At 33.2% G+C, this 26,086-nt stretch overlaps 1 protein-coding gene across 1 annotated transcript in view; it reads right to left on the reverse strand.

Moving 5' to 3' along the window:
• Positions 1-26,086, reverse strand: part of LOC145254836 (pappalysin-1-like) — a 654,441-nt gene that overhangs the window by 31,515 nt on the left and 596,840 nt on the right. The window contains exons 12-16 of the mRNA XM_080113674.1: positions 25,575-25,666; positions 20,463-20,665; positions 12,922-13,005; positions 6,960-7,182; positions 1,486-1,732 (exon numbers count right to left, since the gene is read on the reverse strand). Coding sequence (XP_079969800.1) covers positions 1,486-1,732; positions 6,960-7,182; positions 12,922-13,005; positions 20,463-20,665; positions 25,575-25,666 — 849 coding nt within the window. The remainder of the gene's footprint in view (positions 1-1,485; positions 1,733-6,959; positions 7,183-12,921; positions 13,006-20,462; positions 20,666-25,574; positions 25,667-26,086) is intronic.

The following is a 26,086-nucleotide window of genomic DNA, read 5'->3' on the forward strand; positions in this document are numbered from 1 at the left end:
ATTTTGTCAAATATTTAAGTATGTAAGCATTGAAGACGTTTCCAATTAAATTTTATTTGTAACTTGAATTAGATGACACGAGACAGGTTTATTCCGCTACAGAACGTGCCTGTCTTCTGACGCAATGTTATATATATATTTTTTTTACTTGTGAGTCACCACTTATCAAGGTCCGAAGGTCACTCAAGGGTAAAAGTTAATAAATGTCTATCTGTAACAATATCAGTTAAGATATTCACTTGGCCAGAGTCTAGATCATTCATGGGATGTTTTTTTTTTTCTGTATTGGATGACGTTCTAGGCGGGGTCCATCTTCTAAAGCGTTGCTCTCCCATTCCTTGAGAAGGAATTGGTTTAGTGTAATCGCATGAAATGCATCTACCAGGAAATGCTGATGGAGTTTTCTAGGCATTTTTTGCAGACAAGAGTTCCTTTTTTTCTGGGGAAATTTCGCATACCACTTTACTGACTTGGTGTCGCATATTCCTACCGATCAAGAGAAATAAACATTTGGCTGGCGTCCCTCGTTTTTGCTTTTGCAAAAACAAATCCTCATTAATGAGGTAGAGATCTCTTATACTCTTTACCGCCTATCTCTTTCTCCCACAAAAATAGAAGATGCTTGTTATATACATCTATATCTATATATATCTCTCTATATCTATATCTATATCTATATCTATCTATCTATCTATATATATATATATATATATATATATATATATATATATATATATACCGTAAACAAGTTCTTGATGATCCGTTTACCTTAAGTTAACAAATTTATCGAATTTCGATTTCTAACAATTACTATATTGTCCAATTGACTACTGTACACTATTTAGTCCTTATCATCATCGAGTGGCCTCTGAGCCTTGATAAGTGGTGGTGATTGTGTAAAGTATATATATATATATATATGTATATATATATATATATATATATAGATATATATATATATATAAGGCTTTTAAAAACGTTCCAAATTCATAACTTAATATTTTATAAAAACGTTCCAAATTTATAACTTAAAATGGGTGCGTTATGCAAAATTAATGGTTAAAGATGGTAAATTTATGTTGATTTTTGCATTAAATATAAATCAATAATAATCCATCATTGAGAATCGACCATATTCCAATAATGGTTAGTTCGCTACACCTTGTCATAACAAAAGACCGGAGAAAATTATAGCCAGATTGGATCAGTATTTAGCTAGAAAACCTCTAGAATAAATGCGATTGTGATTAATCACTAATAATCCACAATTGTAGATCAAATGGATATTACAATACTTACTCCACTGAACATTAAATTTCAAAGGAGCACACAAAATTTCAGCTAGATCGTAATAGTAGTTTCAGAAAAAAAAATTGAAACCGACAGACAGGTAGATAGCCTGGGTGACTAAGAGAGATATAATGTAGATGCAGTAACGCTGAGAGAATGAGGGGGAAATAATGAAAGAGAAGAACGATGCCTTACCCGTCTAAACATGTCACTTGACAAGTGTCACCTTCACCTCGACCAGTGCAGGTTGTGTTGGCGTTTTCCGTGATGAGCTGTTCGCAGAATTTTCGGGGACACGTCTGGTTGACGCACTGCTGGGAGCGCGGATTGTAGAACTGCTCTTGACTGCAACTCTCCGGTGTTATAGGGTCAAAATGTTGAGACGTGCGCAACCGGATGCCCGCGATGGCAATGTTGGAAGATGATAGCAAAAGTTTCACGCCTAAAATAAATAAAAATAATACAAATAGAATAAAATAATTGAAAAAAAATGTTTGTTAATAGTTCGTTACTATGACTCCGCCATCACACAACGAGCCTTATCTTTTCAAAGCTTTTAGTTAAAGTGGTGTGGAAAAAAAAGTAAAATACGAAACCGGCACGCCGAGTCCACAATTCGCACCGTCAGTTGACTGTGTCTAAGTCGTTAACGACACACACTGACAAACTGAGCGTGTCTAATTCAAATCCAGTTCGTTTCCCACAAACATTTTCATTTAGGGATTTTATCAACCTTAACGTAACCCTTCCCGTAATTACTCAATATCTTTCTAGAAATAATTCTAACTATAAAGATATCGGAGAAAGGAATGTCGTTAATAATTATTTGATCCATTTGAAATGAATAATACTCAACAATTTACACCTGTAACTATGTATTTATACATTACGTTAGTCGAGCAAGTAACTGCCTAATTAAACAATGCTACTTGCAGACCATTGAGTAATGAAGCCGTAGGTACGTCATGAGAAACCAATTTCCAATTTCCCCGCCAGATATTTAAGGAATTCCTTTGGAATAGTGATAATAATAATCTCCATGTTCTTCTGTTTAATTTCAGATATTATTTTATATAATTTGATATAATATCGATTAAAAAAATATTAATTTTTATTTCTTCTGTCCAAAAATTATAATCAATAATCGTATTTTATAATGAGAAACTATATAAATATTTAAAATCTTATAAAGTGCGACAAAATAACAATTACATTTTTAGTGCATAAGGCACATTTGATTGAGTGTAAATAAAATATATTTTTTAAAAATTCTAATCCTTTTTAACGTTTAATATTAATAGTTGTCAGTAAAAAAAAATTCCGGATAGACATTTTGTTGACTATTTTTCTGTTGAAGCAGAAATCTTTTTTCGAGAAAATATTACAGTAGACTAGGTTCTTAAGTCTTGGGTGTACAACTAGTCTGTTAAATGAGAATTTTGCTATAACAACTTTGCTTATGTCGATATTGTTTTCGATTGACTTGTACTTCCTGTTGCTAAGGAGCTCGAATATGAACAGTTTCATCGAGGTACGGTAAAAATTGAGCAACCTTTACTTGATTATAGACTCCTTGTTCGGATACTTCGAAATGTATAAATTCTTAGAATCTCCGTATATTTCCATAACAAACAAATACCATGTTTCAGCTTTGTTTTTAAGAGAAGACTGTATAATTTGAATTATTTGGTTATTCTGACTATTATTCGCATTTTTGCGCTATTCTCAAAACGCTTCAACCGATGTATCCTTCCATCTTACAAGCGAATATTTTCGAACTCGGAATCTAAACTAATTTTCAGACATGAAGCTTGATTTCAACCTAGGTAGAATTTTCTCGTTGCTCAAACGATGATTGGGTAGCAGCATTAAGTTTGCTTTTATTTTAAATTAGTTAAGCAACAATGACTTCTAAGTGACAGTCTTCTACAGGTTGAAAGTTGTATTCTGAATACACTAAATGCTTACTAATTCTAAAATAAAAATTACTCATCTTAAATTTCTAATCGATCATAATCGACCTTTCTTAGATACTAGCCTGGATGCCCGGCATTGCTCGGCATTACCCGGTTGTTTGGAGGAATATGTTGAGCAAAAAAAAATAGTAGTAGGTAGACAGGTTCGAACCCCTACCGCGACGGTGGAAAAGGAAGTGAAAAAAAAGTGGCGTCTTACTGTAAGATCGTATAAAAACGAGGCTAAAATGTATGATGCTATGAGTTTATGATCCAGTTATGGTGAGGGGTTAAAAGCAGCATATATGTATAAGGTGTGTATGCCCTCCCGGTACTGACTGGTGGTAGTAGGAGGAATTGATATTTAAAAGGGGAAAATAGGAACTACTTTCTCTTAAGATGGCGCGATTATAATGGTGTTGCTCCTAGGATGCGATGTATCATTTTATTATAACGACTAAATCTGTCTAAAAATGCTGTTCTAAAGTTACATAAGAAAGTGGTTAATAGTCGAGACATAATAAATTTGTATGTGGCATCTGTTGTTGCAAGCCTACGGTACGTTGGTCCAGAGGGAATTTCCGCATTCAAAATATTATATATGGAAATATATATTCTGGAAGTTTGCATACCTCTGTGCGTGTTTTATGTGTGTGTTTTGTCTTTCTTTTTAGGACACAAGTTTTTATCAATGCAGATCTGATTGAAGACCCGATTTTTTTCTTTTCGTAATTTATTTTATTGCCGTTTCAACTCGGTGATACAGTTTCCGGATCTACAGTGTAAAGTTATTGTGTAGAAAATAACAACAAACAAAACACTAATTTATAAATTAAATAAATATATACATAAACTCGAAGAAAAAATTTTGTTTTGTGCTCGACAACACTACCGAGTACAATAGTAGAAAATGTCTTAAATAACAGCAAATACATAGCAAACACAAAATACCTGAAATCGATCCCAAAGAGCGAAAGCGCTTGAAATAGTCGAACTCGGAATTCCGAAAAAACATTATTCATAAATTATATGTATGTGTTCACCGCTTTTTTTCGGGATTGTTGCCAATCGTCCTGAGCCTCCACTTACCACTGGTATTTAACAACACCGACCCAGGAGAGGTGTTGTTCGAAATTGCGAAATCTTCCCACAAAAATTTTACGCACATGCAGGTATACATACGGAATCCAGATTCTTTCAAGTATGAAGGGAGCTAATATATATATATATATATATATATATATATATATATATATATATATATATATATATATATATATATAGCGGTGTACCAGGCCACAATATTTGCGAAAGAAAACCCGAATAACAAGAAATATTACGAAGGTATGACTTCCTTAGATTTCAAAACTTGATATTATGACCACAGAAGTACAAACAATAAAAAATACTGCATGAAACAACGCTAGCAAATAAATACTAGGAACTCAAGGAAAGCGGACATTCGCCGAGAGTCGAATGAAAAATAATAAGACAAGCTACCGCATGTAGAAACCTAGACGACCAATGTAGATTATGCCTTCATGAAAAATTTGCAATCCTGTACTTTAAAGAACCCCAACATCTATTAAACTGTAGAAGAGAAATAAAGAACAACTGTGTTCACAGGATAAACTTTACTCTAGGATAGCGATACAAAATAATTTTAAAACTAACAAAAACAATTGAAAATAAACAAATAAATAAATTAAACATGAATATACATAAACTATCACACACACACACACACACACACACATATATATATATATATATATATGTAAACTAACATAAAATTTAAAAAAAACACTAACCTAGATTTAAAACAGGTCAAGAAACTAGATATCCAGGCTAAATAGAGTACACACAAAGGAACGGGTCAACCAGAGGTCAAATATGTTTTGTCCGGTAAGTGCATGTTCATTGGCTGATAGGAAGGGCGCGGTGGATACTAGAAAGCTTATTGGCCAACTAAAATCGCAATAGAAGGTGCGTATATAAAAACGATAGACAACCACAAAATTCGCGCATAAGCCTGAAGAGTCCTAGGGTGAATGAAACGCGGAATATTCAGTGTAGCTTAATCGCTATGTACATTTTATAAATTACTAACTTGCTCTACCTACGTATTGAGCACTTTTGAAGTAAATACTTAAAGTTTACGCATAAATTTATACTTTGGTATAATAATTTATGGGAGTAAATGAAGTAGTTATATATATATATATATATATATATATATATATATATATATACACGTATATATATCACTATCTCTCTCTCTCTCTCTCTCTCTCTCTCTCTCTATATATATATATATATATATATATATATATATATATATATATATATATATATATATATATATATACTTATGTATATTGTGACGATACGTCCCGGTTGCAAAATCCCAAAAGGGGAATTTATCCCCAAAACGTATCGTAAATTAAAAAAAAAATAATAGAAATGATGCACGTGCCGGTTGTGAAATTGTTTCGACCCAGTAGCACTCACCCAGATTCTGGACAGTATTTTTATCGTGGAAAGTTCTTATATAACATTCACGGTTGACGAAATACCAGGCAATAAATAACGGAACAACACGGATGTATATGTATTATACGCATGCCATTTATTGAGCGTTCAAAATTCTAAAATCAAGGCAGAATATTAAAAGAAAAATAATAATGAGAAAACATGCAGTATCCAACGGGTAAAAAAATGGGGAGGCAACACTAAATAAAATTGTTCAAATGAATATAGCATCTTCTCCTTCCTTTTCTTTTTATCCCTTTTTTCGCATAGAAAATGATTGAGTGATGGTGAGGCAGTAGAAATCTTTCAAAATAAAAACAGTTCAGTTCAACAAGTCGACATTTGTGAGATGGAAGGGGGTATTGAATAGTACTTATCTGTGAAGACGTGGATTCAACCGATGAATAGGTATCCGACAAATTCAATATTCTGATGTTATAATGTCCCATTTCGCCGCGTAAGTCGCATTTTTATTATCAACATATCGTTCGATGATGTGACCAGCGCCATTTCTTCTTTCTATACTACCATTTTTTTTCTACGACGTCATTCCCGCCAAAAATGGGGTTTCTTTTTCTCTTCTTCGTTTGCCCACACACTGCTTCGTTTGGGGTTGTGGTGGGGTGTCTGGATGGATTATCGTCGTGACCTTGGCACGTGTTTTTTACGAAATCACTCGGTGGGAAGGGAGGATGGAGATGGTGTGACTAACTCGTTTCCGTTCATGGGTAGGCGCGTGGATATTTAGTTGTGACATGTCTTGTTAGCAATGAGATAGTATGTAGGAGGGGTTCTGGGCGATAGATATTCAGAATTAATTTTAAAAGAGAGAGGGGGAAATGGTAACTTCTGCATTATGCCCTATTTTCCTGTGACAACATATATATATACACATATATACTCACATATACTCATATATCTCTAGATATAGAAACACACACGGTTATTGCCGTCTATAAAAAAACAGTATAAGAAAAAGAAACACTGGGGTCATGTATTAATACAAAATGGACACGCTACCTGCCAATACCTGCTGCATGTTTTCCGTTTATTATCAATCGATTTAGATCAATATATAGCATCTCTACAATAATTCCGAGAAGAAACAATCTCCCAAACGAGTCATGTTTACAGGTAGTAGCAAGATACGATGTATATGTGGAAGTGTGATAAAATTATTACCTTTCGTTCGGAAGAATGGTCGGCTCAGATCATGAAGAATAGCGACATATATCGGATTGGCTTGGCAGCTGACCACTAATTTATGTTCGACATATGTCAATCTGTCTTCGGTGTCTATTAACTGGACGAGAAGTGATTTCGGTTCGGGGCTGTCATAGGTGCGGCCGTCCGAGCCGAGGTAGATGACGACACCCACAGCGATAACAGGGCGCATGTAGTAAACCTAAAAATAAATGAAAATCCATGTATTAATAGAAAACAATCATTTGACGCCTTTTTTCAATTAGCGCCGCCATTTTGATTTATTGCTACTGAAGCTGTATTTTTCCCTCTCCTGCAAAAGAATCCAAAGGAAATCATATCGAATTCCAGACATTAATTTTTTAAAACGTAGGTAATGTACGTAACATGGTTGTAAACCATGCTTAAATTTTAGCGAACAAATAGAATACACATACTGGCAGTGTTATGTAAGACATTTCACACATTACAGCACGGTAAATGTACGACAACGCCCTTGCAGTTGTCTTCTTGTTGTTGTTGTTGCTGTTTAGCATAATTCATCATGTTGGCATCTGTTTCTACGATGTCTTTCTAGTAAGATTTCTTTCTAGAAGGATATCGGGTAGTTACGAGATGGACTAGGTAAAGTTTTTCTGAAGTGAAAGTGTTTCTGTGGAAAGAAGTGTTTGGACTTCTCAGCTCGCGTCGTTAACCACTGAACCACCGCCACAATTTCCCGCTGCTACTGATTCTATTCCTCTTATATTTAAGCATGTCATTATAACAACCTGGGATTCTTATATCAAAAACAAGAAGCAGTCGACTTTATATAATACGGACTGGTATACTATGTGTTATCCGCTTAAACTCTTAAGCAATTTTTTTTCAGACTGATGGCCTGAGATTTGGGGGAAATAATTTCTCACTATATTTATACTTATTGTCATTTTTGAGTAAAACTTTATTATTATTTTAAATAAATATCCAAACCACAAAGAAATTTACAGTTTGCATTAAGCAAACAAATATTTTGTCCCTTAATTAAAGTGATTTTTAATTTTTTTTATATTTAACATGTATTGAAAAAATATTTGCCCTAAGAATAAAAAGCGTGTTCAATTTTACAAAGATATTTTAGCTAAAAAACAATCCGTAAAAAAATTCCGTGCCCTTATTTGTCGTGGCTAATTATGCCATGACAACATTCTTCGTGTTTAAATTTGTCGTGCTTTACTATGTCGTGACTTAATATTCCGTGCCAAAATGTGTCGCTCATAAATCTCATACGAATAGAGAATCAAAAAGGATAGGTGTGCCTTGTTGTAAATCTGTTGCGCTGCAATTTTTCTTATATGAGAAATAAAACCGGTCCCGACAATATATCATCGATAAATATATATCATTAGTTTGAAATTGTTATCTTTTTTTCTTACTTTGAAGAATGTGAAACAGTTTTGATCGTTCGTAATTGGTAAAATTTTAAAAAAAAATGTATAATGTGCCCGTTTTTCTCACCCGGTTGCATGAGATACATATTCATATCGTACTACTTATAATTAATTCTATAATATGTGATTTCAACAAAAACATAAAAAAATATTGACTCTAACATTCATGCAACTATTCAAAATTCATTGCATAATAACTTGAAATTTATATTCTCGGGGATTCCTTTTTGAGCCGTCGCAGCCGTCAAAGGTATATCCCCCCCCCAAAAAAAAACAGTTCATCAAAAATATATATTGCAAAATTTTGATCGATCCATAAAACAGGTAAGAAAATATAATACATACACCCTATAAATAATAGCATTTAAAAACAAAAAATAGCGTGTTAATATTACTAGCCACGTTACCTAAAATATATATTCCAAAATTTATAATAACTCGTTTATTAGTAAAAAAAATTACCTTGTACACATATATACATACACACACATATATAAATATATATATATACATACACACACATATATAAATATATATATATATATATATATATATATATATACGTGTGTGTATGCATATATCTATATATATATATATAAATATATATATATATATATATATATATATATATATATATAAATACGTATATAGTGAATAACTAGAAAAATCTCACGCACAAAAGTATGCAAACATATACACTGCAATAAGTTTATATAAAAGACATATTGATGGGGTAAATTTCGAGTTAAAACGAAACGTGAGTCGGATAATAATAATGTTATATTTTACTTTAATTTTTATATGTTTTCGAGTTAACACACATGCACACGCGCACACACACACACATATATATATATATATATATATATATATATATATATATATATTCATATATATATATATATTCATTTATATATATAATATATATATATTCATTTCTATATATAATATATATATATATATATATATATATATATTCATTTACATATTTTTTTGTATTTTACTTCAGTAGGTTTGAAGAGATCAAGGGGCTTCTTCCTGGAGCTAACACTTGATTCAGTTATGATTTAAATTTATATCCGAGGGCTCTTTTAAACATAGATACTGTTCCCTTTATGGCTGCTATCTGTATTTCATTACAGCTTTGTTTTCCAGGGTGTGTGTGTCGGTGTGTGTTTGTACATGTACATACATTTTACTTCACTGTTTTCAAAAATTCGAGTCACACTTTATTGAAAGTTTGAATAAAGTAATAATTCTCCGAAAAATTCCCACAATGGCACCAAGACAAATAAAAGAAAAGAAGAAATTAGAATTTACTTGTATTCTAAAATCATAAAAAAGATGAGCACGAAATTAAAAGTCAAACTTTTATTGATTTATTCATGTCCAGTTCTTATTTACAAAACGTTTTTTTTTCGCCAGCACTTGTAATTTTCCTGCATATACAAGCTGTCCAAAATGTTACTGAAGATGTTAAAATGTTTGCCACTTAACCATTAATGATTATTTTTTTTGCCTATTTCAGATATTTTACAGATAATATTTTGGAAGTTAATTATGGATAAGTATATCATTGAATCACTTAAGCAAATTCCGAAATCATTTTACTAAAATCAGGGGTCTGTTTTTTTTTTTTTTTTTACTCAAATGACATATCGACGGTATTTTCTTGTGGGACATCTTAAAGTAAGAGTCTATGTTTACAAACTCCAAATGATGCAAGAATTGAAGGAAAACACCAGAAACGAAATTAAGGAGTTAAATCACAATCAAAAGATTCTGCAATGTCATGAATAATGTTTTGGAAAAAGCGCAAATCTACGAAGCTGAAAAAGTACACCATTTAAAATACATTTTTCCATAACAAAAGATTGTTTGAATATTGCATTACAAAAACGATTTACCCCCGTCTCAAACAGATTGTGCAACAATTATAGGAAGATTTAATAAAAAATAAAGAATCTAATTATATATAGAATTATAAAGAATCTAATATATATATATATATATATATATATATATATATATATATATATATATATATATACTAATAGTGTAACCCGACGTTGCCCGGAATTAAATGATTATCAACGAATGTTTCACACTCATATATATTTATTGTCATTTAAATCGGTAAAATCTTTCATAATTCAATCAAATCGATTTACCGACTAATCTAGTTGGGAACTCACTACGGTTTACTAGGAGGAAGTTTATCATGCCTCCCCGTAGTGACTTACTCCACTAGTGTTGTGTACATTGCACTGTCGAGAACCTACTGTTGATTTTATAAAATTATTTTATATATATATATATATATATGTGTGTGTGTGGGTGTGTGTGTATGTGTATAATATATCTATAATAGCTTGCAGTAAAGTTTAAAATAAAAAAAAAACAAGTATCATGTTTCACGCCTCTGTCACATCAAAGAACCTACTGTTGATTTTAAATCTGAAGCGCATATAGTATCCTCGTGTGGAATTTCATAAAAATCGCATCAGACGTTACGAAGTCAATAAGATACGAACTTACACACACATAAAGTTTCTTTTCATAGAATAGTTGATAGATAGAAAATATATATGTATATATATATATATACTCCTATGAATGTGGTCTTTTTTGTGTATTGATCCTCATATTATAAACCCTTTTTTATTTTTATTTAAAAAGAAAATACAACTTTCTTATATATGGGTTGTGGAATTACATTAGTCTGCAAAATATTAAGCTAATTTGCATAATCTTTTAAACATTTGTTTTAATTAATTCTCTATTAACTTTTTGGGTTTTCTTATGTAATAATCATCTTTACTGAATTATTACGTGTAATTATATTATGCAAATGTTCAATATGATTTATACTTGCGTAATATTTGCGTAAAAAGGCTATAGCAAACATAAACCCTTTTCTATATATATATTATGTATGCGTATATATATATAAATATATATATATTTGTTTAAAATATTTGCCTACCAAACTCCTCTGTAAGATTTTGGTTCATAGCAATGAGGCTTGATACATAGGTTATTCGAAACCATGCGGAATTTAATATTTGGATTTTAACCAGGGAAAATCGATGAAAAAATTTGGCAAGTAATGACGCTCCAAGTGTGGAGCTTAAAATCATTCTAGTGAATATACTCATATTTTTGTATGTCATATTTTCTTTGTGTTCTGACTTAAGCTTTCCCTGATTTCTTATGTACCCGCTGTCCTTTGTTGCTGAGGTACAACCTACAATCTAACATAGCTGCGACCAACGAGGATGATTTAATTCAGATCAGGTCAAATACACCCTTATATGGAGTACTGTTGCCACATCTGAAGACGGGTGTAGCTCAAAGCACCCTTACCTGTTTTGACAGAATATACAACCGACTTCGAAATCTAGTGCGCAATAAACTTTTTCCTCCATTATCTCTCTTTCGCACAGAATGCACGTTATTAATTTTCCTTTACTGTATCCTTATCTCCACGGCAGATGCTTAATCGAACGTAAACTTATGCCCCTTCCCTGTAAAGCATCAACAACAACATCTCGTCTACTTTAAACCATTGACAAATGTTTCCCTTTCTCTAATTATCTCAACCTAAATTTAACTAAATCTCTAGGACCAAAGTTTATTCTCTAGAACTGCTCACTGTCGACAAAATGGTTGTTTTCAAGTTCAATATAAACAAACTCTGACATGGACGTGTGTCAGAAGCAGAGATGGTTCATTGAATTCCTATCAAATGACCATTTAGAATGGTAATATACTTTGTTTTGGGATAGACAAAAATGTCATTAGATTGATTTATAGTCACATTAACGCATCTTCATAAAATCAGGCGCTTTCAGACGCAGGTGAATACAATCAATGCCTTCGTATAAAAGTAACCTTTTCTGTCCGTTTTTCTGTCTGTTTGAGAGACGGTCTCTACCAAACGACTTCGCGAATGTTTATCTACATACTTGACACTTGATATATAAGGCTATTGTGATGATTGGAACAAATTTGGTTATGTTTTTCTTCTGCTAACAGATCAAAAATAAGGAAAAAAAAGGACTTTCCATGCTTAAGTCGACTATACATGTTACTTCTACGCATGTGCAAATATATGTTTATACTTTTAACAATATTATCTTTATGTGTTTATGTGTGCATGAACTTAGCTCAGACGCTTACATATGACGCGTGAGAGCTACAGGTTTTTTTTTATTTCGACTCTAGCTAATTGCACGTAAGTCATATTTTTGTGTACTTTTGAAATTACTTCTATACATTATATTAGGTACAATGTAATAATCAATAGGGATGTTTCTCTATTATATTGAATACGAAATCTGTATGAATTAAAATATCATGTTCAAGCATATTTTATGACCGGGCAATGCCGGGCTGCTTGTTAGTTAAATTTTTGAGTACATTAAAATATACATGAGCGTCTAATTGCATCACTTAATCGTGCAATTCTAATAAACTTCGTTGTTAAATATATACCAAATTTACCTTACCTTTATCCAATAATCATGAGTACTAAAATAATTGGCGTTGCACGGTCGCCAGGTGCCCGGAAGTTCGACGTTGTTTTTGCAGACCTAAAAAAAAAATGATAATTGAAGATTATAGAATCGGTAAGAAAACAGATCGAAGATTAAAAAACATTACCAAAAAAATATGCGAACATTTAAAAAAAGATTTAGTAAAATATAAAGAAAAAGCGATCATAGACTGAACCAAATTCTCGACCACACGTTGCTTTTGTTCACATTAATGTGTCGGGGTCACCAGGTTCATACGGTTACCAATTCTGTTCATGAGTGATGTATAAGTTCACTGTAGTACGAATTAACGACTTTATTGTCTGTATCGACACCATGCTTACAAATTAAATTTTCCCTACGAAATCACATTGACACACCGTTTTTCGTTAGATCACCGTAGTTAATGTTCATTGAACTTGGTCAGTACTAGACCGGTGAACATTTTGGAGTACTATGCGCTGTATGCGGAACTACATCGCCCCCTTCCCTGCGACTCGCGTTACAAACAACATAACAGAAGAGGATACTCATGTGACTGAGAAATGCTCGTGAATTTGATATCCGTAGAAATTTTCTCCTTCGTACAAAGTTGTGTAAACCCGCCGATAGTTTCTGCCACATAGGGAAAGTATAGACGGAATGACGTTCTTCAAAATTACATGATCTCCTGTAAGATTACCATGGAATAATAAACTTGTAACTTTACGTTCAGTCTTCTTTTATATCTACAGGTTTTTCGTTGTTTTTGTTCGACAACACAAACAGCTGCTCATCTCTCTGGCCCTGTCGGTGGGGCATTAGAATACACCGACTGCCCCCCCCCTGCAGAGGGTAAAAGTCCCTCAATGGGGGTCCTGGATATGACCAGTGGTGAGGCCCCAGCTTGCGGGCTTTGGGGAGTGTGGAGCTAGCCTTTAATTACCATTGCTCCCAGGTCCACTCTGACCCGGAGTGGTAGTACCTGTTAGGGTTCCAACTATGGGTTAAATAGAAACCGACTTGAAAACAACAGATATATTCTACTAAAAATGTTTTCTTCAAAATCTTTGGATTCGGCATTAAATAACCCAAAAAGGGTTGATATGCCGTAAAACAAAAACAACCAACCCACCAACTCATCTCTCTGCTATTAGTAGTTGGCTCATTGAGTAGTACATCAAGTTATAAAGGCAGTCCTATTGATAATGTAACAATTTCTGTTTATTCCTTTTATGTTTTCAGTTATGTAACAAAATAAAGCCTCTATGCAGAAACGGCTGTTCGTCTCTCTGACATGTAGTAGTTGGTTCAGTAGATATTTGCATTTAGTTGTAAAGATTATATTACTGTTGATGTAGCAGCTGAGTTTTTGTGTGTGTGTTTTTCTTTTCCCTTCTTCAAAAAATTAAGAAAATATAAAAAGAACTTTTCAACACAATATTTGTTGCATTATACTTATTTGCTATAGATTCTTGGATAGGCTACTAATAAAGGAACGGGCCTATTACTTAGTATTTTACCAGGATGATCATTAGATTGTTACGCAGATATAAAAATGGTTGGGATAAAATACGTAATTTTCATTTCTTAACGATATTAAATGCAGAATTAAAGGTTTTGGCACAGATCTTAATAAATTTTCTGCTACTTTTCTTGCATCGAGTTATAAGTCGCGAACAGACTTATGTTGAGTGGGCGACGATCCAAGATCACTTCCACAGGATACGCTTAATCATAGAAGAAGTTGGCAGTGAAGCCACGCTGATCAATTTAGATCAGTCGAACACCTTCAATAGGGTTCATCATTACCTAGTGGCTGTTTTTCCTCGGATGGATTTAGCCCTCACTTTCGCTCTTGGATTCGCTTCTTGTATGCAAAACATGGCGCGATGGTTGACGTATATGCTTTGAGGTGGAAGCTTTTCAATTTGTCCAAAATTTTTCGTCATGGGATTTTCAATATCACCAATGCTCTATGCGCATAAAAAACAAAGAAACCAAGTTTGCTATGCAGTTTCTATTTCTCTCGACTCGAGTCGTAATATAAGTACGAAACATTGAGATATCACTTTGAGATTTAGTATTTTCTCGTTCCATTTGAGTATATACTTTCCATAAAAAGGGCGTTGGAATATATGCGTTCATATACTCACAGGGAACGGTGTTTGAGTGCGTGTTTTACGCAAACTAGTTTTGGGATGTATATTCATCAAACAATATTTGCATGTATATGTATGTGCATGTCTGTACATCTTCGTAATTCTTTTGGTTGACTGAACATTTGTATATCTATTAAGTGTCAATCTGTAAATTAACTATATTAATATGCATGCTTAACCGTGCTAATCATTCACGAGTAACTCATATGAGAAATATAATGAATGTGGTAATATATATATATATATAAAATAATTTAATAAAATCGGCTAGTTTTGAAAAAATGAATACGAAAAGCTTTCTATGTTACTAAAAACAACTTGTTAGTGGATAAACAAAAAACATCTTCCTAAATTATACATGGCAAAAGAGAAACCGTTATCAGAGTTTGAGAGAGGAAGGATCTTTGAGCTTAACAGAGGTGGACTCTCCCATGAATCCATTGCGAATGGAGTGAATCGTAGGAAAATGGAAAATGGTCATCACTTATTTTTTAAGAATTCCAGATCAATATGGGCACAAAAAGAGTCCAGGTCGATCAAAAAAAAAAAAATAACTCCATCACTGGATCGCCGTATCAGAAGAAGTTTAAACATCTATTAAACTGTAGAAGAGAAATAGCGAACAATTGTGTTCACAAGATAAAATTTACTCTGGGATAGCGATACAAAATAATTTTAAAACTAACAAAAACAATAGAAAATAAACAAATACATAAATTAAATAAACATTAATATATATAAACTATCACACATATGTGTGTATATATATATATATATATATATATATATATATATATATATAAACTAACAGAAAATACCCTAATCTAGATTTAAAACAGGTCAAGAAACTAGATATCCAGGCTAAATAGAGCGCACATAACGGAACAGGTCAACCAGAGGTCAAATAGGCCTTTTTCCGGTAATTGCATGTTCATTGGCTGATAGGAAGGGCGCGGTAGACACTAGAAAGCTGATTGGCTAACTAAAATCTCAATAGAAGGCGCGTATATAAAAACGACAAACAACCACAAAATTCGCGCATAAACCTGAAGAGTCCTAGAGTGGATGAAACCTGGAATATTCAGTGACGCTTAATCGCCATATATATTTTATGACTTACTAACAAGCTCTACCTACGTATTGAGCACTTTTTAAGTAAATACTTAAAGTTTACGCATAAATTTATACTTTCGTATATTAATTTTATATATATATATATATATATATATATATATATATATATATGAAAGAATGAAATATACGGCATAATAAGGTTGACACACCGGTTCGCGCTGGATCACCGACGTTAAGCAACCTTAAACCTGGTCAGTACTAAATTGGTGACCATTTGCGACTTCTAGGCGATGTATGTGCACTCAACTTATCTCGGCATTGTTTTCAGTCATCCCTTACTTCTCCTTGCACCTTGACCCAAACAGTGCCAATTCAGGACCGTTGTGGTTAGAGATTGCGCAACCCTTGCCTCACAATTACACACGCAGCTACCTATACAGGGGGCATCCTTTGTCTTTCGAGGCTGAACGGAGGCATCGATATGAAAGAATTGACTCATTTTATTTTTATCCACCTCTGTAAAATACTATACAACTACAGCTAATATTAAAAAAATGTAGGATTTTTCGTAATATTATTTTTCTATATAAATATATACATGCTTATAGGCTATGTGTGCGTTCTTTCTTTGGTCTATAGTGAGATTTCTAATGAAACGGGTTGGGGTTGCTGTAAACGTGACCACTTGGTCAACTTCATATCTGAAATTCAGATCTACCTTCAATTGAACGCATTGTTTCTTTTTTTTAATATATATATATATATTCCGTTTGTTTATCCTTTAAATTATTCGAGCGAAACGGTTTCGCCTTGAAACCTGACCCATCGTTCATGGACGGATAAGTTGGTCGTCTGAGACCATCGCACCAAACCTCGTTGACTATAGCACGCCAGTTCAGCGGAACAATGAGATGACCATCGTAGATACGTGTACGAGTAATCTGATAAGAACTGACCAAGGTACAGAACGATACACACAAAACATTTTTATATATGTTTATTTATGCAAATATTATTAGCTACCTATGTGCATATATGTTTCTGTAGCCACCTTTATTATTTACGCTACACAGCAAATGCCATTACAGAAATTGGTCCAAGAAACCTTCTTATATATATATATATATATATATATATATATATATATATATATATATATATATGTATATATATATGCTTTTCCATTCCCCTTTTCCACTTGCATGCTCATACTTCCACTACACCGATGAAGACTGAAGGATCGGTCGCAAATAATGTACTTATATAAAAAGTTTTTTTAATTTTTTTTTCATAATATTATTTTGTGTTCCTGCACGTCACCAATTGAAAACGAATAAAGAAAAGTTATAAGCTTTTATACTTTTCGTATTCTTTTTTATACATTTCCATTCATATATATATATATATATATATATATATATATATATATATATATATATATATATATATTGAATTGGTATATCACTTTTTTTATTTTTCGCTTGTGTAGTTTTAATTTCTAATCGCTTATTTGACGTCGATATAATTTTATATATAAAGAGTATATATATATATATACATGTATGTAATATATATATATACATGTGTGTAATATATATAATATAAATATACATGTGTGTAATATATATATATATATAATATATATATATACATGTGTGTAATATATATATATAATATATATATATACATGTGTGTAATATATATATACATGTGTGTAATATATATATATATACATGTGTGTAATATATATATATATATATACATGTGTGTAATATATATATATATATATAACTACTTCATTTATTCGCATAAATTTAATATACGAAGGTATAGATTTATGCGTAAACTTTAAGTATTTACTTCAAAAGTGCTCAATAGGTAGGTAGAGCTAGTTAGTAATTTATAAAATATATATGGCGATTAAGCTACACTGAATATTCTGCGTTTCATCCAACTATAGGATTCGTCAGGCTTAAGCCTGACGAATCCTATAGTTGGATGAAACGCAGAATATTCAGTGTAGCTTAATCGCCATATATATTTTATAAATTACTATATATATATATATATATATATATATATATATATATATATATATATATATATATATATATATATATATACAACAACGCACATATATGGAGTATTTGGACTGGTTCATCTGTAACTCGTCTCTCGTTTCTGGACAGGGTTGAAAAGAGAGTCGCCAACCTAATAGATACTGAACTGTCATCTAGGCTTCAGACTCTGTCTCATGGGCAAAATGTTTCATCCCTCTGCCTGTTCTACATGTTTTTTAATGGTGGATGCTCCGACAAACTGCAAGCCTTTGTACTCCCTCGACGTAAATTCGCCGACAAACCCGAAAAGCAGCAGAATCCCACCCCTATACATCAGAGATCCTCGATATGAGAAGGTTTTCTTCTCTTAGAGTTTCTTCTCCAGAACTGCGAGACTTTGGAACACATTTCCGGATTCCTGCTTTCCCAACTGTACTGACATGCGGTAGTTGAAGTGTAACGTGAACAAACACCTTGCTGCTCAACTCCCTACATAGGCTCCCTGCAATTATGGCCTCAATAGCAGCCCCCTCATCAAAGTAGCATTGTGCTTTGATTGGGGTGAAATGGAATAACACTCACCCCCCCACACACACACATATATATTTATATATATATATATATATATATATATATATATTTATACATGCATATATATATGTATATATACATAATACATATATATATATATATATACATACATGCACGTGTATATATATTATATTATACATATATATATATATATATTTATATATATATAAATGGAAATGTATGAAAAAGAATACGAAAAGTATAAAAGCTTATAACTTTAATATTAATGTATTTATTGCGGACTATTATTCTCATCTTTATTAGTTGTTTCACGACGTGTCGGCCAATTATTCCTCTGGCCTTCGTCAGGTCGTAACAGCGACAGATAGGAACTTCGAATCCCTAACTGCATTCTCAGCAATCAATTGCATCCGTAGCTGTTGTCGTCTCACCACGTTTTTGGCCAAGTAAGCCTCTGGACGGTTTTTGGTGGGATTGAAACTACTATTTTCATACAATCATCATCTGGAACCGTAGAGATTCAACGTCTCTATCAACTGCGCCACGGCGCCCGTGAGAATAATAGTCCGCAATAAATAAATTAAGATAAATAATACTCATATCAATAATGAATTCCAATTAAAATAATACTTATAACTTTTCTTTATTCGTTTTTAATTGGTGACGTGCAGGAATACAAAATAATATTGTGATAAAAACAATTAAAAAACACATACACACATACACACATGCACACAGTACATAGGCACATATAAACGAAAAATTAAACAGTAAATGAAAAAGAAGAAACGAAGTATAAATATAATATTACACACACATACTCATATATATACACACACACACACAAACATATATATATATATATATATATATATATATATATATATATAAATATAATATTACATGATTGCGTAACGTCGAGTAACCTGGTCGATTATTATTATTAGGAAGAGAAACAATTAGATTTCGAAAATGTGGACGTAACGTTTTAAATGTTTAGATTGATGACGTCACAGATTATGAGGTCCTGGATATGACCTAAAACTATATCCGATGGTGAGGCCCCACCTTGCGGGCCTTGGGGAGTGTGGAGACACCCTTTAATTGCCATTGCTTCCAGGTCCACTCTGACCCGGAGTGGTAGTACCTGTTAGGGTCCCAACTATGGGTTAAATAGAATCCGACTTTAAAAAAAAAAACAAATATACTCCATTAAAAATCGTTCCTCAAAATAACTAGATTTGGCATTAAATAATCTGAAAAAGGTTGATATGCCATAAAACAAAAACAAAAAACAAACCAACCAACAGATTATGAGATTGACAACGAACCGGCGGTTTGAGACCAGGTTACCTATGGAGCATGCGCAAAACAGATCGCGTATAAGCACTATTATTAGAAAATTTAATAATCGCAAAGCGCTAAGTGTCCCCACTGAGATCTTTTCGCCGATTCTATTTTTTTTATTTTTAAAAAGATTTTTTTTACTATTTTAACTTTTCTTTGAGAGAGGAGTTCTTGACAAAAAATTGTAATGCGTGGCAAACACCACGAAGCTGATGTACCCAGTTATCATAATTAATAGCTGGGCAACACCTGGTATGCATACGTGTATATGATAAATGCATATTTTTTTTTTAAATGGTTTGTCTACTGTTTTAAAAATAATAGCTTTTTTCTTACCCACCTGAAATCTGGTTGGCGCACCGATGAGAACTTCCTCGGAACATTTGGGTGTCATTGGGTGTCGAGGGTTTCCTACTGCTGATACGGGCCATTGATCGTCGTAACCTTCCGGTGTGTGATAGCCACAATCGCGGACACTGATGTTCTGCTCGTCTTCTTCGCATATCCCGTCGCCGTCGTGTCGATAGCAGAGACTTGGTGTGCCTAAAAGGAACGCAAACACCAAAACAAACGAAGAATAGTACGAAATACACCAAAGAAAACAGAAGTATGTATAATTGGGATTATTTGAAATGAATCAGTAGTAAGTGACACTCTTCTGGAGGTTGAAGGCTTAAACCTCAGTGCTTGTGACACTAGAAATACAATTGTGAGTTATTTGAAACTTCGACATGACCATGGCTGAGAGAACGAGAACATGATACTCCTGTAGATTAAATGAAGAGTTTCATTTTCGTAACCGCCACGGACAGGAACTCCGAATATTTTAACTACATTCTCAGCAATCACTGCCATCCATAGTTGTTGTCGTCTCACCAGGTTTTTGGCCAAGTAAGCGTCCGACCGGCTTTTGGGTATGATTGTAACATCTAGCTTAAGACAATGCTCATCTGGAACCGTACAGATTCAACGTCTCTATCAACTGCGTCACGGGCCCCGAAGGGCGATCAAGGTTAAATTTTTTGGTATTATAGTCATATTTATTATCTGATCTTCCATGGTCGGGTCCGTACCGAATGGTATATATATTATTTAATTAGAATTCATTATTGAGATGAGTATTATTTATCAATTTTTATTTATTGCGGACTATTATCCTCATCTTTTTCTTAGTTTTTCACGACGTTTCGGCCAACTATTCATCTGGCCTTCGTCAGGTCGTAACCGCGTCGGATAGGAACTTTTAATCTCCTGACTGCATTCACTGCCTTCGTAGTCTCACCAGGAGATTCAGTGTTCCTATCAATCGCGACTACGACCTGACGAAGGCCAGAGGAATAGTCGGCAGAAACGTCGTGAAAAACTAAGAAGATGAGGATAATAGTCCGCAATGAATAAAATTAATAGATAAAACTCATTTCAATGAGTTCCAATTAAATAATACATTTATTGGTGTGTTCCACAAATCAAATGACAATATCCAGTTTGTTCCAAGTATGTTCTACAATGGATCCATAAATTTGGTTTCCTCTTCACTTTTTTGTTTATAGAATAATGCAGCATTATAGCATTTACTTACTAAATTACTGTTACATATTCGACGTCAGTCATCTTTTAATTAATCAGTATATCCTTGCGGATTCTTATGTTTATTGGTCATCGTGTAATTGAAATTAAATACGCAAGATTTTTTTCTGTTTCTTATTCTTAAAATATATGCGTTCTATTGCATTAGTAATGAAATCCTCACTCTTAAATACCCATTTGCACCATAACTGTATAAATATGTAATCGATAATTCTGTATTCATACATATAAGACGCTGTATTAATATGCGGGTAGTAAAAGAAACTTATAAATACATAAATATATAGAAAGCAATTTGTTAACACATAAATACGTATAAGACACTGTATTAATTCATCCATGCATATAAGACAGCAAAGTAGTACATAAATACATAAAATAACCAGTATTGATAATACGTTTATAGAAAAAGCTGTATTAATACATAGTTGCATAATATGGAACTGTATTGATTCATAAATGAATAGACACTGTGGTTATACATAAATAAAATTGTATTAAAACAGAAATACACAGAAGACAACATAGTAATTGTCGTGGGGAACTACCCTCCAAATGGACTAATCCATCGTCCATATAAACTTTACGCATGACGATCCCAGGCGGGGATCTAATTCCACAGCGATTCTGGCATGTTCGGTAAATTACCTACACTGTTCGTTTGTAACCATTCCTTTGTAACCTTTCCGCATTTCATGTAATACATGTGGAAACTGTTCTCCGTTGTTTTGTTCTTCTTTGTGGATACTTGCGAGACGAACGGTTTGGCGACATTGGATTCGAGATACATACTCATGGCTTAAACAGTGTTTCCTAAAACACTGGCGACATGGGATTCGAGATACATATTCACGTCTAAAACAGTGTTCCCATAACACTGACAACATTGGATTCAAGAAAGCTAGTCAGGTCTAAAATAAAGTTATGAAACATTACCGATGCTGAACTCAAATGTTTATCACACCTAAGAAAGTGTAGCATAACACTTACGACTAAAGGATTCGCGGAAATTTTAAAAAATACGATTAACAACTGTTAATTGACCTTTATAAAACTTACTACGGAACGAATAGGAGTTTGGAAAAAAGTTCATCGCTACTTAAAGATAAATTTTTACTTTGTAAGAAAAAAAAATTCGTCGCTAATAAAAATAAAAAAGGTACTTTGCAAAAAAGTTCGTTGTTTTTCTCTACTAAAAAGTAAATCGTTACTTTATCTTTTTTTTTCAAAGGGAAATATGTGATTTTTTTTAACGATTAACTGCTTTCCTAGATTAATATATATATATATATATATATATATATATATATATATATATATATTTGGTTTGTTATATTGTTCTGAGAGAAGTCCAACCAGACAAACGTTTTTCTAATCACATAACGAACGGTTTGAAATTGCTAAATCCAACCAGACAAAATGGACGAACTAAAATGAGCGTTAGCACATTTGACTAAGTTGCAAATTGAAGCAGGCGAGGTTCAACAACGGACAAACGACCGGCGAAAGGAATTTTAAAAACAAGCTCAAAAACAGTTAGCCGAACATCAATTACTTACAGCGGAATTATTTGCAGAACGTCAATTAAGAACAGAAGAATTACTGGCAGAAATCGCAAAGAATAACGCGCACTCTGAAAGCGATTCAGCTTTTTCTCAAAATACAATATGGTCCGCAATAGATAATTTTAAGTACGAGAAAGATGAAAAATCATTTTCAGCTTATTTCAGGAGATATGAAGACTTTTTCAATATCGACTGCGGTAACTGATCTGACCAGAAGACCAGACTGATGCTGCGAACTTGAAACGCCTGAACATGAAAAATTTGTGGATTACATCTGGTCACGGAAAACTGCGGATTTATCGTTCAATGAGACGGTAAATCTGTTAACAAAATTTTTATCCCCGAAAACGTCTCTTTTTCATAAGCGATTGAGATGTTTGAATGTGACTAAAGACGATAATGACGATTTTGACACGTATGCAATAGTCAACAAGCATTGTGATGACTTTAAGTTTTCTGAATTAACAGCAGACAATTTTAAATGCCTTGGTTTGCACAAGGTTTAACCTCGGGAAAAGATGCGGAAATCAGGCGCAAAGTTCTTACGAAGTTTGAAAACGAAACCGAACTGCAAAAATTGACTGAGGATTGTCAAAAAGTTGAAATATTTTTTATTAGTTCAACTTTTATAATTAAAAAATAGTGAGAACTTGTTTAGTTCCGATATCATAAATGAATTTCATTTATGGGATCTTCCTATATCCACAGTTTGCAAAAAAATAAATAAATAGAAACCCATCCAGCTGAAACTGAGAAACTTATAACCAGTTTCAAAAAGAAATCCCAAGTGTAATTATATGTAATTATAACTTTTATGATACATCGCAAATATAAAAAAAAAATAACGAAGAAAAACCCGTCGAGACGGTACACAGAATTACCCCCAAAAGTCAGAAAAATCAAAAGCACCGAGCCCTTGATTCAGATGTGGTGGAAAACACTGGGTGAAGGATTGCCCATTTTTAACAAAGATGCCTGATGTGTAATAAAATTCACTGCAGGAAAAATCAAACAAAAGCCGGGTACGTCAAACAATTAGAGACGTCGTAGATGAAAACCTACGCAAATACGTAACGGTCAACATTCTCGACAAGGATATCAAATTTCAATTAGACAGTGATTCGGATATTTAAATTATAAATTTAAAACATGGGAGAAATTACGAAAACCGACTATGCTAAGAACCAACAGAACGGCGACGGCCGTCAATGGTACAAAAATTAATTTTGAGGGTGAATTAATCACCAACGTCACCTTGTTGGGAAAAATGACAAAAGTAAAAATGTATGTCTTAAAAAATAGTGAGAACCGGTTTAGTTCCGATATCATGGATGGATTTCATTTGTGGGATGTTCCTCTATCCACATTTTGCAAAAAAATAGAAACCCATCCAGCTGAAACTGAGAAACTTATAACCAGTTTTCTAAAAGAATTCCCAAATGTATTTTCTCCTGGCCTCGGGAGATGGGCAAAAATGGTTGTTTTAAGCTAACATCGGACACACAACAGGTGTTAAAAAAACAGAAAAAATAAACTTAATGTCCTGTTCGCATCTCTGAACAAGATAAATCAGAAACTGGATAGATTATAAAACATCGGTATACTGGCTAAAATTGAATATAGTGAGTGGGCTACTCCAGCAGTCTACGTTAAAAAAAAAGGTCCGGAGAAATCCGCGTTTGCGCTGATTTCTCGACCGGACTCAATGGGTCGTTAGAAGACTTTCACTATCTATATCCAAGCCCAGAGAAAGTGTTCACGAAATTAAATGGCAGCAAGTTTTTCTCTAAGATCGACCTGAGCGTCGTTTACCTACAAATTACTATAAATGACAAAAGCGTTAACCGCTTCTGTATCAATACTCATTGGGGTTTGTACAGATACGAAAGGCTCGCGTTTGGAGGTAAGGTAGCATCCGCGATATTCCAGCAAGTCATGGATACCATGCTGAGGGAACTGGACAATGCCATCGCATATCTAGACGAAATAGTAGCTGACGTGATACTGTGAATAAACACAGACGGAATTCGATGAACGACATTATCATTATTTTTTAATTTTTATTTCTTTTTTTGTTTTTTGCAAATAAGTTCACCGGCCAAATTATTCCTCGTAATGTATCATATTCGATAGACGATTGATCCTATGATAATACATACGCAATCTGCATAAACTAAAATATCATGTTTAAGCGTATTGTAGGACCGGGCAATGCCAGGCTGCCAGCGAGTATATCATAAAAGTATCTTTTTTATACTAAATTGGTAATAACTTTATATCCTTGTAAAAAAAACTCATACCTTTACAGCGGTAGAAATTTTCTATGTTACAATTCGCCGTGCAACCATCCCCGTCGTTCACATTACCGTCGTCGCATACTTCCCCAAGATTTCTGTAAAAAGAAAAAAAAAACAACAAATAATATTTTTTATACAAAGAAAATGTCTAAGTATTAAGATATACAAAAAGGCAAATAAAAATCAATTTTTACATCAAGATATGCGGATATACAAAAACGTACATATATATTTAGATTCATTTATGTTTACAATATTCATGCACGCTGTTTACAGATTATTGAAAATACCCGTTTTTCTTCACTGCAACCTCTTTCCCACATGTGAGAGACGTTGCGAGTCTGTCTCTACTCTATTTTCATGGAAAGTGCTCGTCTGAGCTCCAATCTATGCCACTCCCTTGCAAAACTTGCACGAAAATACTCGTCTACCTGAAACCACCATCCATAATTTCCTCCACAATTTATCTATGCCTAAACCAAAATAGAGATTCCATGAACAAAGTTGTTTCTTAG

The sequence above is a fragment of the Euprymna scolopes genome, chromosome 30, assembly GCF_053919585.1.
Source record: "Euprymna scolopes isolate OS-2025 chromosome 30, ASM5391958v1, whole genome shotgun sequence".
Lineage (NCBI taxonomy): Eukaryota > Metazoa > Mollusca > Cephalopoda > Sepiida > Sepiolidae > Euprymna > Euprymna scolopes.